This window comes from Scardinius erythrophthalmus (assembly GCF_964197995.2).
Source record: "Scardinius erythrophthalmus genome assembly, chromosome: 1".
Lineage (NCBI taxonomy): Eukaryota > Metazoa > Chordata > Actinopteri > Cypriniformes > Leuciscidae > Scardinius > Scardinius erythrophthalmus.
The window spans coordinates 21,086,097-21,103,712 of record NC_138221.1 but is presented as its reverse complement, the minus strand read 5'-3'; the positions used below and the strand labels follow the sequence as shown (position 1 = coordinate 21,103,712).

At 36.2% G+C, this 17,616-nt stretch overlaps 1 protein-coding gene across 1 annotated transcript; it reads left to right on the top strand.

Annotated features, from left to right (window-relative positions):
- Nucleotides 1-13,806: 13,806 nt before the first annotated feature.
- LOC308695227 (GTPase IMAP family member 8-like) lies at nucleotides 13,807-16,037 on the top strand (the record flags this gene model as incomplete). The annotated part of the gene is made up of 3 exons (XM_081373290.1): nucleotides 13,807-14,446; nucleotides 14,614-15,476; nucleotides 15,921-16,037. 3 exons carry the CDS (start codon nucleotides 13,807-13,809, stop codon nucleotides 16,035-16,037), a joined length of 1,620 nt encoding a protein of 539 aa, XP_081229416.1.
- Between the last annotated feature and the right edge of the window lie 1,579 nt (nucleotides 16,038-17,616).

Genomic DNA, 17,616 nt, shown 5'->3' with positions numbered 1-17,616 from the left:
ACAAACTCAATTAAATTGTCCTTTTAAAGGGTTACTTCAGGATTTAGCATTAAGCTTTGTATTAGTAGAAAACCTGTAGTATTTTCGAATTACCATGCTTTCCACCCTCATATCCCCCTGAGAGGAGAGATTTATGTATTTTTTGTCTGGAAAAAATCCTCCGATGACGCAAAAATCGTCATTTTGCGTCATCTGAGGATTTTCTGGCCAGAGGCTAAAGACTACAGCCAGTAGATGGCGTTGTTCCGCATGTTTTCAGCCCGCCCATAGAGGGTGGGATCTCACTCACAGAATGTACACAGTATCAGCCGTCTTTCTTTGGAAGCTAAGCTAGCATGCTCTTGTTCTGTGGAGAAAGCTGAATAATAGGAGAAAGCTGAGTAAGTAGGGGTTACCATCCTCCTTTTCCCGGACTTGTCCGGCGGGCGAGATCGTTCAAAATGTCCGGGATTCGGCTTTTGCTTTCTGCGGTCGCCATTCATTGTTTACATGCACACCTTTCAATCTAACTGAATTCATTCCGATTGGTGAATTTGAATGTAGTGTTTACATGAACGCTAAACAAGTGATCAGTTGATGTGCGTTTTACCATTGCTAAGAAAAATTCCCGCTCCTCCGTGAGAGATGCGAGACCCAGCGCGTCTCAGTAATGACGCCACCGGCCTCGCGCTGTTCTCCCGCGGCCGTCAGCCTCGTCCTGCTCGCCACAGTAAGCATGATGAATGGCGACTGTAGAACGCAAAAGCCGAATCCCGGACATTTTGGACGATCTCTAAATCCCTCGAAAACTCATCACGTAGGCTAGCTTTGTTGTTTACAACTGCGCACTCTTACCGGTAGGCGTGGCCTCCTAGGGCAGTGAAGCAAGTGCATTATGGGAGTTGTTGTCTTTCATCCACATAAGCCAAAAATACATTTTCTGGCTTTTCTCAGTCTAGAAAGCTCCAAATTCAAAAATTTCTTCACATTTCTTCTACTTAAATGACCTATTTTAAATACGCATTCATCTTCCCAGAGGTGAAGTATCCCTTTAAATTGTTGTTATTGTCAATATATAGAAACTATCTATGAAATGGACTCTTACAACAATGAATGTTAAAGAAGCTTCTTTTTTGGCTTCTGTTGATCAGAGAAGCTTATGTGTCACATTGCTTATACTGAAATATGCATTTATTCGGCAATTTTACCATTTACTGCGCATTAAGTCAGTCACACATCAGACGAGAAACGCCACGGTGAGCTGCGGCTTATGAAAAGGAAGTTTCGTACATACACAGAAAATCTGTTGCTTCCATGCTGTAAAATAAGGGTTTTCTTTTCATCAAAACTGAATTTAAAACACAATTAAAGGCCTCATATATTGAAACAGATTAGGATAAATATTTCAAAAAGGTTACCAATGGTTGTGTTTAGGGTTGGCTAAGACACTATATCAATTAATTTTAAATAATTAAACAACTAAATAATTTCTAAAATTATTATTCAATTTTGTAATTGTATTATTAAGTGCTCTATAATAGTATAAACTTCTAGTAGCCCTACATAACAAAAAGTCAGCCAACTGCAACAGGGTTAAAGAGATGTTACTGGAAATGTTATGCCTTTCACAAAAATTAATAATTTAATAATTGTCAATAATTGTTGTGGGACCTCTAGTGGTGACATTAGTGGGACATTCAAATTGTTCTTGTGAAACCACTCCCCTTCCCCCAGCAGAAGTGCACCTGATCATGTGCCCCAGCAAAAAAAAAAAAAATTTGTAATATAATACATTAATTTTACAATTGAAAGTTCAGTGATGTTGTGTAACAATATATTAATTGATTGTGATTGTATGTGACCACCTTTGTGAAGTTTACTCACCATGTTCGTTGCATGGCTGATGATATCTCTGACTCAAATGCAGGTGAATCTCTTATTTCTGTTTGCTCTTTTAGAAACATGTATATAGGTAAAAAAAAAAAAAAAAGCCAACTCTGTCGCCAGAGGAAATATCTTTCTCCTTGTGTTACAGAAATAAACAATTTCAGTCATTTGTTACTATGTTGTTACTGTTGTGTTACTTTTTTATTACAAATTAATACATTTGTATGTAAAAAAGAAAGACTAAAAAAATACTGTACAAAAATACAGTAATTTTTTCTGTATAAAAAATGGGAATTAATGTAATTTGTCAGTAATATCAAAATTCTTAAAATAATAGCTGTTGTTAGTTCAGTTTGAAGTTTTACAGAGTTTTGTGTACAATTTAAAAGAAAATTACATACCGTCTCATTCTAGTGTTTAATGCTGAGACTCTAGTCGACAAGCTTCAGAAGGATTGGACTAGGAAGGACGCAGCCTTAGTAGGATAGAGAGAATTAAGTGATTGTTGAGCATTAGTGATGAACACCTGCTGTTAACATGCAGAATCACTGAAGGAAAGAGAAATGACAAAAACAGAGAGAAAAGACGAGCAGAAACAAGAACTACAACTGACTTCCAGCCACAGCCTAAGAAGAAATCAACTGAGGATAAAAGATGTTAAATCTCTGAAGATCTCAATAGATTTCATGGCCAAATTCACTCCATTGGCTCTTATCAATCACGGCTTCCTGATAATCCCCATCCACTGAATTGGCTCTATCACAGGCCCTGTTTCCACATGGTTCGAGGGGAGGGTCTATGGGTGGGTAAATGTATGGGCTTATTCAGATCTTTCTGAGGAAATAAGCTTGCGTAATTTAGATGACGGAAAAACATACAGAGAGCATCAGCTATATTTTCTGTTTTGACAGACGCAAGATCAGCCGAACGCTCTGAGTGTGTGTTAGAAATCAGGAATGGTGAAAGAACATTGTGGCACATTTTCATCTTCAAACCAAACTTGGGTCTTCAGCCGACAAAGTTTAAATCCCGTCTGACTAGAGCTCTTTCCCAAAATGTCCACTCATTAGGTCAGTAGACGGAGAGAAGACGGTCTTTTGTGGCTGTTTGAACACATTCGACCACATGAACCAGTCCGGTCTAATGCATTTTCAACTACCTCTGGAAGTGGTCAAAAGTGGACAAGCTCAAAACGTTTTAGGCCCCATTTACACCTGTAATTAGCATTGTGCACTTGTGATCCGATCGACCAAAATGCATCTTAATACCAGGTGGTACCAGAGATCACCTGATATGATTGTAAAGCACATTTTGGGGTATACAGTACACTGTAAAAAATTTGCTGTAGTTTTGCAGCTGTTTGCCAGTAACTTACTGTAGATTTAAATTTATGTTATTTACTGGCAACAGTTTGTTCAAAGTTAAATGAACATTAAACATTAACAAGTCTTTGTCATTAAAGAATAAAATTATAAAATAACAATCTAATGCAAAGCATTCTGGGAACCAGAAATCTTCATCTCATTTTCACAAATCTCATTTTCCTTCAGATTTTGGTTCCCAGAATGCTTTGCGTGAGGATGTTATTTTAGTTTTATTCTGTAAAGATAAAGACTTGTTAATGTTTAATGTTCATTTAATTTTGAACAAATTGTTGCCAGTAAATAACATCAATTTAAATCTACAGTAAGTTACTGGCAAGTAGCTGCCAGTAATACTGTAATTTCTACAGATTTTTCTAACAGTGTACATAATAAAAAATGTTATGGGATGTGGAGGTAGAACCCAAAAGCAGACGAGGTGCAGACACTCAAGGTTTATTTAAACACAAAAACAGAAAACAAAAACCCACGAGGGGGCAAAACAGAACTGAGGACAGGTAACTCTGACTAAGACAAGATAACAAACAATGACTAAACTCTGACTAGACGATGACGGGAAAGGAACTCACAAAACTGATTTAACAGGTCACTGACAAAGTACTCACAGTCTTAAACAAGCAACGTCTCACAAGGAATAACAGGCAAAGTTAGATAATGTACCGACACAGGACAGAAAACATGAGGGGATTAAATAGGGAGCAAACTAATCAGGAACACAGGTGATAATGGGTAAAGCAATCAAGACAAAACGAGGATAACAAGGGGGCGGGGCAGAGAATGAGACAACACAAGCACATGGCCCAAACAAATGGCCATGTGCTTGTACACAAAACATGGGTCTGTCATGATCCTGCCTCAAAACAAGAAAGATCTAGGACATGAAGGCAGAATCATGACAAAAAATGCCTCATTCGTTCATAAAATCAGATGATTTCCTATTAATTCAACAGAATGTGAGGGAAAACTACTTCCAAAAATAACACCATTTCAACAAGTACAAAAATATAATTCTTGATATCTGTAATTGTATTTTTCACTAGTTAAATGTCCCAATTATCTACTATTCAAATTCAGTTAATGATATCAATAATCAATTTCTTAGTTGAAATTCCAGTTTCACATATTAGAAATGCAATTTTACCAGTACACAGTAAAATCCCCAGTGTTAAATCAACACTGCTCAGAGCACATATGGTCCCACTCTACAGAGTGTTAAAATTAACACTGAAGCAGTGTTGAAATTAATGAGATAATTAAGTTAACACTGAAGCAGTGTTGAAGTTAATGAGATAATTAAGTGACTAATTAAGTGATGATTGGCCATTAGTGGTGACACCTGATGATAACAAGTAGACTCACTGAAGGAAAGAGAAACAAGAACAGAAAAAAAAGAGAAACACAAGAACTACAACTGACTTTCGAGCCATTATTGCACTTATTATTTTACTAGTTTGACTTTATTTCTGTCATACATCTACACACGTTCTTATTTAGATTTAACAGAAGTTTAGATGGTAATGTTTGATGGAATGTTTTGTTTCATGTCACCATTATAGTGACCAGTGGTTGCTTTAGTTGGGCGCTTGACCCTTTACTTTTAAACATTAGTATTTCTCTGGCTGCTCCATCTCTGTGTTTATAGAGCATATGTGTTGTGGCAAGAGAAACTATGATTTGGGCTGTGTTTCCGGACAACATCGCAAGCCTAATTTGATTGTACAGACCATTTGTTGCAGTTGGTCTGCCATTATGTAAGGCTTAAGATGCTTTTGCAAATGCAGCCCTGGTTATGTTTTGATGATGAAATTACTAGTGACCTGATTTACTGATGGCACCCATCATTATAAATTGATTATCCAAAAGTTTTATTAATTTTTCACTACAGTAGTTACTTCCAGCAATATTTTAATGATCTGAAAGTATTGAAATCCCACACAGACATCAAGAATCTACATATGAATCTCAACAATGGTGACAATCAAACAAATGCTTAATGTTGCAGTGCATGATGGGAGCCACCAATCAGAACACATCAATGGCTGACATCATGCATTGCAGCATGAATAAATTATGCAGCTGAATTGTCCTGTAATTTTAATTGTTTTTTCTGTTGGCTTTTATTTTGCTATTGTTTTGTTCTGACTTTAGTAGCTTGTTTTGTGATGTCCAGAGTTGATCTGTTCATCACTAGTTTGTTTATTGTCACCATTGTTGAGATTCATATGCTGATACTCTATGTCTGTGTGTTTTAACAGAAAAACCTTCTTAGCACAAAATATGTTCAATATTTTTCATATTGCTGTTGGATCTCAAACTGTAGAATCTCAGAGCTACAATCACCAATACTAAAATGAGTCATCAAGCATATAGTCAAAGATTTAGACTCTGAATGACATCAGTGAATCAGGACACTACATGATGATATTTATCATCAAAACATATTGTCAGCAGGTCATGTTTTCTCTTGCAGTAACAAATGTGCTTTATAAACACAATGATGGAACAGTCAGAGAAAAACTACTATTAACAAAATGAAAAGAGTCAAGAGCCCAACTAAAGCAAACACTGACCACCAAAATGGTAACAGTCCATTACCGTCTAAACTTCTGTTGAATCTCAAGAACTTTTGTCGATGTATGACAGAAATAAAGTCAAACTGGTAATAATAAATGCAACAATGTGTAATGACTTTAAGTCAGTTGTAGTTCTTGTGTTTCTCTTTTTTCTGTTATTGTTTTTTCTCTTTCCGTCAATGATTCTGCTTATTAACATCAGGTGTCACCACTAATGGCCAATCACTTAATTAATCACTTAATTATCTCATTAACTTCAACACTGCTTCAGTGTTAACTTAATTATCTCATTAACTCCAACACTGCTTCAGTGTTAATTTTAACACTCTGTAGAGTGGGACCATATGTGCTCTGAGCAGTGTTGATTTAACACTGGGGATTTTACTGTGTAGTGATGAGAGATGGCGGATTTGTTGTGTTAGATATCACTAATACCAAATTAAACATGTTGAAATACATTTACAGATATCAGGAATTAACATTTAAACTAGTGAAAATGTAACTCTCCATATCAAGCATTTATATAGTAACAAAGTATTTATTGCTATCACAAATTATAGATTTACAAGAAATAAATAACTGAAATGTGTACTTGCTATTTTTACAACAAACTATTTTTTGCTAAGATTGATATTTCCATTTTTTTTGCACATTTGAATGAATAATTATTTAAATTCATAATGTTTTGAAGTTGAACTCTTTGATAGAGTATGACAAGTTCTGTGCATGTGAGAATCAAACAGCTGCTTAAGTGAGTCGGCCATCTTGAACATAGCGGCTTATCAGATCTGTTTATGTGACTGTTATTGAAATCATGTAGATAATCATTAGCTCAGCGGGTCATCGGTCAGTGTCTGATCATGTTTATTGAGTGTTGTGCACCAATCAGGCTCCGTCTCTCACAGGTAACACACAGAACAGGTAAACTAACTGTAGTAGGAGCATTTGAAGTGTAAGTACAGCTTAACACTGCTGCTACTGTCCTCAACGTTTTTCTTTTGACTAAATCCTCGACGTGTTTTATTTATAGAGTGTGCTTTATTAATGTTTTGTGCTGTTTTGGTTTCTAAGAAGCATTACTCTTGTGATCTGTCTGGAGTCGCATTCACTAAAGATCGATCTTCAACCTTCAAATAAAAAGTTGGACCTTTGCACCTTCAGGTAAGACATCTCTCCACACGGACTCAAGGACTGTGTTTGTTGCTGCCAAACCGATTTATTATTTTTTTTTTTATTAAATGTTTATCCAAAGTATAAAGTATGAATTATTGTGGTAAGGCCTATAATTCAATCATTGTACTCTGAAAAAAATAGTGAAAAGACTAATTTATTTTTATAATGGGCTAATTTATTAAAAGCATGCTTTCTATTTTAGCCTGTTTCGGTCAGTTTGACACTCCCCATAAAAAAAAAAAAATGGCAATGAACAATTTTTTTAATTGGTGTTGGTGTGCAGAACACAGTGACTGCAGAAATTATTTTTGGTTATTTTTAACGTGTTTTTTATAACTACGTATATGATTTATATTTTAAAAAACGGCATTTGAAGTTGTCTTTATTTATGGTTTATAAACTAAATGAAACACTGACTTAAAACATTCATCGAAAGTAAAAATTCTTGTTTACCTTACAAAATAAAGTTGTAAAAAGCAAAAAAAAAAAAAAAAAAAAATACCACATTGACCGACATTAATTAACATTTTCTCTTAAGACTAAAGAAAATGTGTTGATTAAGTATGGTGTGGTCTTTATAATAAATTATTTGTTTACTTTATAAGAAAGTATTTGTCTTTGGAAAATAATTATTTGTATCAAAATGAAAATAAAATCAAAATTTAAAGTTTGAACTAAACCATAAATATAATTTAAGAAAAATGAATAAATTTGGCTGTAACAAATCAGAGTATTTTTTTAAGTTGGTCCAAAGTATTATTTTTTTCTCAGTGTAGGTGGCTGGAAAAAACTAAACATTGAGATTAATCCATGAATAGAATTGTATTATGTACATTATTATTTTAATGCAAGACTGTATTGAGTTCAGTGTTTATATTTCACTGGCCACATATATTATTTCTGAGGAATATCAAATCTGTATTTCTGTGCAAGTGATACAAAAAGCGGCTGGAGAAGTCATTTCACAGTTCTTGTTTTTGTTTAATAAAAACTTGATGTAGGAAATGTGATGTAGGAAATGTGTAACTGTACTTTATATACAGTATATATATATATATATATATATATATATATATATATACATATACATATATATATACATATACATATATACATATACATATACATATATATATATATATATATATATATATATATATGTAAATGGTGGTTCACAGAGATTTCACAGTTATGCTCTCTTTAGTTTCATTTTCAAGGATTTGAGTTTTAGTCTCTTCCTGAACAGTTACCTGTCCCCTTTGTTCTATAAGTGTAACGTTGAAATCATTTATATTTGTTTATATCTACCCACTAAGCAAAATGATTGCTAAAAGACATATTTTCAACGTCTTTGTCAGAAAAGTCGTACGTTGAAGAGATGTCCACTGAGGAGTTAGAATGAAAGTTTTATGACGTCTTTTTTTGACGTGTTCTGAACGTCTGATATAGACGTTCATGGATCCTCCGTACAAGGTTTAAATAAAAAACTAGTTCAAATGTGGCCATTGTGGACATATTTCAACATCATTTATGGTCTCATTTAGACATAATTTATACTGTTTCTGGACCAAATAAACACTCTCAGGATGCATTAAATTAAAACTCATGTTTATTTCAATGTAATTGCAAAGCAACTCACAGACAGTTTGTGTTTGTCCAAAAATCATGAACATAAAGGAAACATATGTAAACCACACATCTTTGGATCATGAGAGAAACCAGATCTGAAGGAAAGACTTTCTGGCTCAGACACTTGTGCTGCCCTTAATCACAGACATAAAATCCAGATACTTTGACTATTTCTGTCAGACATCTATAGAAGATCTTAGTGGGAGTTAAAATAGGTTTAGATGTTGATATTTGTTTCATTTGAAGTCACCATTGTGGTGATCGGTGTTTGCTTTAGTAGGGCTCTTGGTCCCCGTTCTTCTTGTGTTAGCTTTTCTTTGGTTGATGTCAAATAGCCAAATATGTAAGAATATCAAATAATGTTCATTGTCATTTCAAATGTTTTAAATGTAGTAAGTGGTCTCTTTCTGATCCAAAAAAACCCTCCCTGTATATTAATTAAATTTTTCATTCCGTTTTCATTTTTCTAAGAGCAATAGTGTCACACACGGTTGCAGGAAACATGATGAAGATGAAGATCAGGGTCAAAAGGCTTTAATATTCCACACAGAAGGTTTTCCAAACAAGGCAGGCAAACAAACACAACCGCTATACATTGACATGACCAGCAACTTAGGGCTGTTTTTCACCTAAAAACATAAAAAAAATATGAAAATGTAAAAAAAAAATTTTACATGACAATGGTGTTCTGGGTGCCTGAAAACACAAACTTTTGAAAAAGGGTTTCAAAGTACAAGTTTTTGAAAACGGTCTCTGTGTAAACGATAAAAATGCGGTATTACGTGTTCAGTCATCGCCATCTACTGGCCTGGCAGCAGAATACAGGGTTTTTAGTCATTTTGATCTGTGTAAATGGGGATCATTTTGACAATGGTGTCATCTGTACATCACCAGGGGTAATTAATTAACGAGGGTAATTAATAACACACAGCTGAACTGAAAACTAATCATATCTGTTACCATGACAATTAAAGAGGGTTGGGAAAACTGAACAAAGGAAGACAAAAAAACAACTAAGACTGCATTCAAAATTGTCATGCAATTCACTCACTAACTTCCCTCTGCCTCGTTAACTCAAATGTACGTCATTGCTTATGTTACATGAGTGCCCACTACTGGCGGAAACTGCAATAGGCTGAACTGGAACGTGCTAAGCCCTTGATCACTTTGGGGTTGATTTTTTTTTTTTTTCCTTACAAAATTGTTTCATGCAGCATTCTATGTGTATATTGGTGTGTTTAAGTTGTTTACATTTTTTTGTTATTTTTTATATATCATAGAGTTATTTGTGATGGGGTGAATTAAACGCAATATGCATTGACATCACAATCGTGTTGCATTGTGGTATATAGAGCTGACTGAAGTGAACATATAAAGTAGACTCGCTCCCTCAGTCAAAATTGACTGTCCTGAGGGAGCGAGGGTCTGTCCATATAAACTTCCCTCGTCCACTTCACTAAGTGGAACACACTTCAAAATGGCGGCAGAGATTCCCCCGAGGGGATGTGCTTAGGGAAGTTTGCAAGTGCATGTCTAAAAGCTATGTTAGTGAGGCCAGAAGGGGCTGCTCACCATGTGGTCTGTGTGGGTCCTAACGCCCCAGTATAGTGATGGGGACACTATACTGTCAAAGAGCACCAACCTTCGGATGAGACGTTAAACCGAGGTATTGACTCTCTTTGGTCATTAAAAATCCCAGGATGTCCTTCGGAAAAAAAGAGTAGGGGTGTAACCCCGGCATCCTGGCCAAATTTTCCCCTTGGCCTCTAATCATCCCCATATACACTGATTGTAGGGCTGGGCAATTTAAATCGCGATATTGTTATGCGCATCTCGTCAGTAAAGCCGGTTCCTTGATTAGTAGTAAATCACCATCACCTGCTTTCAGATGGAGAGGCATTTACTACAAAGAGCCGTAGTTAACTGACAAGCTGAGCCAAATCGCATCAATATCGCGGACGTATCGCCAGCGATAATTAATGCGGTATGGCTCAGCTTGTCAGTTAACTACGGCTCTTTGTACACAGCAAAAACTCCAGTAAATTAACACTGCTGGGAGTGTATGAGCCCACACTCAAGAGTGTTTAAGTTAATGAGATAATTAAGTGATTAATTTAGTGATGATTGAACATTATTGAAGACACCTGATGTTAACAAGCAGAATCACTGAAGGAGAAAATCACAAATTGTAAGTTACCGTTATGACGATCAATGGTTGCTTTAGTTGGAATCTTGACCCATATATTATTAACTTTAGATTTTGTTTGTCTGTTGTTTCTGAATTATAATCACCAGTTGAACAAAAAAGTGACTGATGGTGTTGGTTATGTTATAATCTTGATCACTGAACTCATTAAAATCCTTCTTTCTGACTTCGATTTATGTTGTTGGTTAGTGAATCTGCATAAATGCCCAGAATTTTTGATATAATATAAAGGATTACTTAAAAGTTGTAAAAAAAAAAAATCATTATTTTAGGCACACACAGATGTCAAGATTCAGTCTATGCATCTCAACAATGGTGCGGAGCAGAATATTCAATTAGGAAAAGTAAATTACATAGACAATTCAGATCATAATTTATTCATACCGCAATGCATGATGGGAGCCATTAATGAGTTGTGATTGGTGGCAGCCACTGCAACATGCTTTATTATTGTCACCATTGTTGAGATTCACAGGCTGATTATTGATGTCTGTGTTTTAAATTAATTTATCTGAATGACTTTTGATCAGAACAATGTTTATTACATATTTTGAATTATAAGTAAAATACTAATAATCATAGGCTGAAGAATCAGTAAACTGCTGCTAACAAGTTAAACCAATCTGTCTCAATAAGTTTCCTTTTTCAGATCACAGCATGATTATGTCAAAACATAACCAACACTATAAGATAACATTTTACTTTGTTCATTTAACTGTTATAAATCAATAACAGCAGACAAACAACAGTAAATATTAAAGTAAACATATAATGGTCTAGAGCCCAACTAAAGCAAACACCCATCACCTTAATGGTAACTTACAATTTGTGATTTTCTTCTTCAGTGATTCTGCTTGTTAACATCAGGTGTCTTCAATAATGCTCAATCATCACTCAATTAATCACTTAATTAAACATCTGAGTGATGTTGGAGTCCATGTCCAATTACATTTCTAGCTGGGGTGACTCACATTGTGTCCATAATATGAGCACACAGTGAGTGCACAGTGCGGTTACACTTTTAGCTCACTGTGAACTCACATTGTAGTCATATGGAGAGATCACTGTGAGATCAACGTGTTGACTGGGTATACTTGTTAGCAGCAGTTTACTGATTCTTCAGTCTATGATTATTAGTATTTTACTTATAATTCAAAATATGTAATAAACATTGTTCTGCTCAAAAGACATTCAGATAAATTAATTTAAAACACAGACATCAATAATCAGCCTGTGAATCTCAACAATGGTGACAATAATAAAGCATGTTGCAGTGGCTGCCACCAATCACAACTCATTAATGGCTCCCATCATGCATTGCGGTATGGATAAATTATGATCTGAATTGTCAATTTACTTTTCCTAATTGAATATTCTGCTCCTCACCATTGTTGAGATGCATAGACTGAATCTTGACATCTGTTTGTGCCTAAAAGAATGATTTTTGTTTTTACAACTTTTAAGAAATCCTTTTTTGGCATTTATGCAGATTCACTAACCAACAACATAAATCGAAGTCAGAAAGAAGGATTTTAATGAGTTCAGTGATCAAGATTATAACATAACCAACATCATTAGTCACTTTTTTGTTCAACTGGTGATTATAATTCAGAAACAACAGACAAAAATCTAAAGTTAATAATATATGGGTCAAGAGTCCAACTAAAGCAACCATTGATCGTCATAACGGTAACTTACAATTTGTGATTTTCTCCTTCAGTGATTCTGCTTGTTAACATCAGGTGTCTTCAATAATGTTCAATCATCACTAAATTAATCTCATTAACTTAAACAATCTTGAGTGTGGACTCATATACACTCCCAGGAGTGTTAATTTAACACTGGAGTTTTTGCTGTGTACAAAGAGCCGTAGTTACCTGACAAACTGAGCCATATCGCATTAATTATTGCTGCCGATACGTCCGCGATATTAATGCGATATGGCTCAGCTTGTCAGTTAACTACGGCTCTTTGTAGTAAATCGCCTTCACCTGCTTTCAGATGGAGCGGCATTTACTACAATCAAGGAACCGGCTTAACTGATGAGATGCGCATAACAAAATCGCCCAGCCCTAGTAAAGACCAAAGAGCCCAACTACAGCAAACACTGACCTCTACAATGGTGACCAAACCAAACTCTTCAAACAAACTTCAACATGTAAACCTCTTAAACATTGTTTCTAAACATCGAAACTTCCCGCTATAACTGTCTAAGAATGTTAGGGGGGATAATGTTCTATCAATGTCATCACTAAACATGTTTGAAATGTTTATAGAGAGTGTTATCCTACCTTTTAGGAGAACGTTCTGGTTACAAAAATAAAATTAGCTACAGAAAATATTACAAGAACATAACATAATGCTCTCAAAACATTCATAGAACAATAACATTTCTAGCTGGGATGAGCTCATATTGTGGTCATAGTTTGAGCACACAGTGAGAGTGCTGTGAGGTTACACTTTTAGAACACTGTGAACTCAGATTGCTGACGTTGTGACCACATGGTGACATCACTGTGAGATCATAGTGTTGACTGGGTATGGCATTAAATTAATGCTGTTGTCAGATAATGGCCGGGTATTTATGTCAAGTTTACAAAAAGACAAGAACACAAAATATTGAAAAGCCTCTTAGGGCTTGCATACTTGTGGAAATTGGCCACAACCTATGTATTTTAGCTAGGGATATTTAGCATACTGTCAGTGTTCAAACACCCCCTTGTCAGTAGGCTACTCCACTGCTCTGTTGTATGTAGAAGACTAGTGTTACAGGCAGAGATTAGTACTGTTGGTAAAATGATCGCAGCAACTGAGTTACACAAAAACAACCCAAAATAAATAATAACATTAAAATAAATAACCCAGCATTTCTTAGAATGTGTGTTTTGCACTTTTTTTTTACTCTTGGCTTGCAGTGAGAAGAATGATAACTTGACCTGACCTGGTTCTGATCTTATTCTATACTTTTATTTTAGAGATGTCAGCGTTCTGCTCCAGTTCAGATGATCCAGTGATCCGGATTCTCCTGATGGGCAGATTTGGTTCTGGGACAAGCTCATCTGGAAACACTATACTGGGAGAAAAGAAGTTTAAAGTAAAGAAGCATGAGTTTGAAGTTTGTGAAGGTGAAACACAGATTGGAGAGAAGCAGGTACATGTGATTATTTCTCCAGATCTACTGGATCCAGATCTGAATGAAGAGAACAGGGAGATGATGAAGGAGCAACTGGTCTCTCGATGTTCAGAAGGTCTCAGTGCAGTTCTGCTCATAGTTCCTCTAGAGGAACCGGTGAAAAATGAGGAAGAGATCCTGGATTTTATTAAAAGTTTATTTGGTCCTGAAGTTCACAAGTACATCATGATTCTGTTCACACGTGGAGACGAACTGGAGGATCTTGAACAGACCATTGATGAATATCTACAAGATCATGCGGATCTTCAGCAACTGGTGAGGGAATGTGGAGGAAAGTTTCACTGTTTCAATAACAAGAGAGAATCAGATAGTCAGATACAAGAACTCCTGCAGAAGATTGAAGGAATGACGATGAAGAACGGAGGGAAATTGACCTTGGAACAAATGAAGAGGACTGACAGTAAAAGAGGACTTCATATCAATTGTAAGTTTATATATATATATATATATATATATATATATATATATATATATATATATATATATATATATATATTTAGTGATTTGTGCACTAAGTGCACATCACTAGTTTGTTAGGCATATGGCAAGAATCCCTGGAGTGTTTTGTTACTGATTTGATGTTATCTCTAGTTTCAGCAAAGTTTCCAGCTGAAGATCCAGATGGGATTTATGTGTCTTCTGAAAGGAAAGACCAGATCAGGCTGGTTCTGCTGGGAAAAACTGGATGTGGGAAAAGTGCCACTGGAAACACCATCATCGGCAGAAACGTGTTCAAATCTACAGCCGGTTCAAAGTCTGAGACAAAACAGTGTCGGTCAGAAACTGCAGTGAGGATCGGTAAACGGATCTCAGTGATCGACACACCTGGACTTTATGATACTGAACTCAGTGAGGATGAGATTAAAACAGAAATAGTGAAATGTGTAACATACGCTTCTCCAGGACCACATGCTTTTCTTATCGTCATAAGAGTGGGTCGATTCACTGAGGAGGAGAAAAACACAGTGCAACATCTCAAAAAAGTATTTGGAGAACATATACTAAAATACACCATGATCCTCTTCACCCATAAAGATCAGTTAGAGGAGAAAAATAAAACCATTGAAGAGTTTCTACAGAATGGTGATCAAGATCTTAAAAAACTTGTAGAAAGTTGTGGAAACAGGTCCTTCTTTCTAGACAACAAGTCTGCCAGTTTCCCACAGTTTAAAGATCTGCACAGTAAAATAGAGAAGATGGTGGAAGAAAATGGAGGGACACACTTCACTAATGACATGTTTGATGAAGCAGAGAAACACATTCAGGAGATTCAGAAGAAGAAACTAGATGAGAAAGTGAAGCAGCACAAAAAGGTCACTCAATCAGAATGGCAGAAAATATACTGGCGTTTAATAGAGGAGTCACGACGAGAAGCTGAGCAATCTTTTTCTGACCTTTCCTTTACAAATCTGCAACCCCAGGGGAAAACCCTGACATTGACCAGTGAGGAGGGAGTGAGAGCCAGAAAGGAAGCAGAGAGCAAAGGAACCGGTCGTTTCAGGGCATTTATGCTTTCTATCAGAAAAAGCATGTGTGTGATTCAGTGAAAAACCACAATGATCAGACACACAATACACTAGGGGGGTCAATCCCAATTACTTGACCGTTTTTACTGTAACTCTTTTTTTAGCTCTACTCTTTTTTTTTTTACTTACCTGTGTGTTTAACCAAGTAAAGATTTAAAAAATAAATGGTGGTTTTGCAATAACAATACCGTCATTTCTTTCAATTTTATTTTTAAAGAGTTTTACACAAGCTAGATTGTTTCAAAGCAGCTTCACAGTATTAAACAGGAAAATAACAGAATCAAATACAGACAAATTCAGATTCAGCTTTAAAGCAGCTTTAAAGACAATAGTGTCATTATTCTGTAAAACTCAATCTTTGTCTGCGTATAGGGCTCCACCTCCATCGACTCCGTTCCCGCCACTCGTCCCCAGGGTGGCGTGGAGACCCTCACCACCAGCAACACCGCAGTGGGACGCCGTCCTGGCTGTGGCCTGGAGCACCATTAAGCTAGGTTTATACTCGTACTAAATATCGTTTAATTCGTAAAAATGAGGTAATCTCAGTATGGGCAGTCGTGTGCATTGGGTGTGCATGGCCTCATTTCACTGGGCTGTGTGCACGGCAGTTTTTATAAGTGCGCGCACGGCTCCACATCCAAAGATGCATGATTTCGAGCCGAATCTGGCCGAGCGAGTACATCTCACCTCACCGGTGGCGTGTCCGTCTCCACCGCCAATTTGTGCGTCTAGTAGTTGCTTACATTTAAAAAATGAGCCAACAATAGCAGACATAAGCCCTTTTTAATAAAAAAATAAAGGTCCATGTTTTATAAAAATGTTCAAGAAACGAAATGAAAATGCTTAGTGAAATTAGAAAATATGAAAGATCGTTAATATAGTTGTATAGGCTACGATCTCATATCCATTTATTTTGTTCTAAAGCAGGGGTGCCCAATCCTGCTCCTGCCGATCTACTGTCCTGCACAGTTCATCTCCAACCCTAATCAAACACACCTGAAGCAACCAATTAAGGTCTTCAGGATCACTTGAAAATTAAAGGCAGGTGTGTTTGATTAGGGTTGGAGATGAACTGTGCAGGACAGTAGATCGTCAGGAGCAGGATTGGGCACCCCTGCTTTATACGATTGTTTTGAAGTGAGGTTTTGGTGAAGTGTACTAAAATAAACATTCACGTGTGTAGCTTTCTTCTTCTCACCGCTGATTCCTGATTGTTTAGAGGACAATTACTCTGAGTCGCTTCCTGTCATTTCAAAGAATACAGTAGTACAACAGCGAGTGCGTCAAGTATAAAGGCCTCGACACGGAAATCGGAAGTATAAACAAGACTTTAGATCAACATTCCTGGATCACACCTTTCCAGGAGGGGTTGTAATGTCACAGTCACTCTGTTTGCACCATTTCCTACAACTTTCAATCAGGAGTACAGAGAAACCAACAAAACAGACGTGTGTGTGAATCAGTGAGAGACAAGGATCAGACACACACAACATTGGACAAACAGCTGAACAAAAATGACTCATTATCTACTATAACTATTTCTTCTTTCATTTTTTAGGAGCTTCTTTGTGTATTTAAAATTGCCTATTGGCAGTTGCACATAAAAGAGCAGCTGATTAACAGTGTTCAGGTGTTTCTCTCATTCTATACAGATGCGAGTTCAGTTTCTGACACACTCGACACACTTTAGTCTGTCAACAACAGGACAAAAGAGTGAAAGAACGTTAAATTTTACACATTCAGCTCAAACAGCTTGTTTGCGTCTCTGTAAAGTCGGTCTTTTTAGTGTCTTTTTTTGAATAGCAATTTTTGTGTTGGGGTGTGATCCAAGGTTTTCTAGCATTATGTGTCAATGCTATTTAATTTTGAATGCATTTTGTTAAACTTTAACCTGAAGGTGCAGTCTGACCTAATTCACAACATAACCAAAGCTGATCATAAACTCCACCATTTTACGACACTGACCAGGGAGAGACTGACTCATTAGTTCTCCTTTCTGTCAAACTCGCTCTCCTGTCTCAACAAAAGAAAACATGAATCAGCAGAAAATAAAGAAAAATGCATTTCA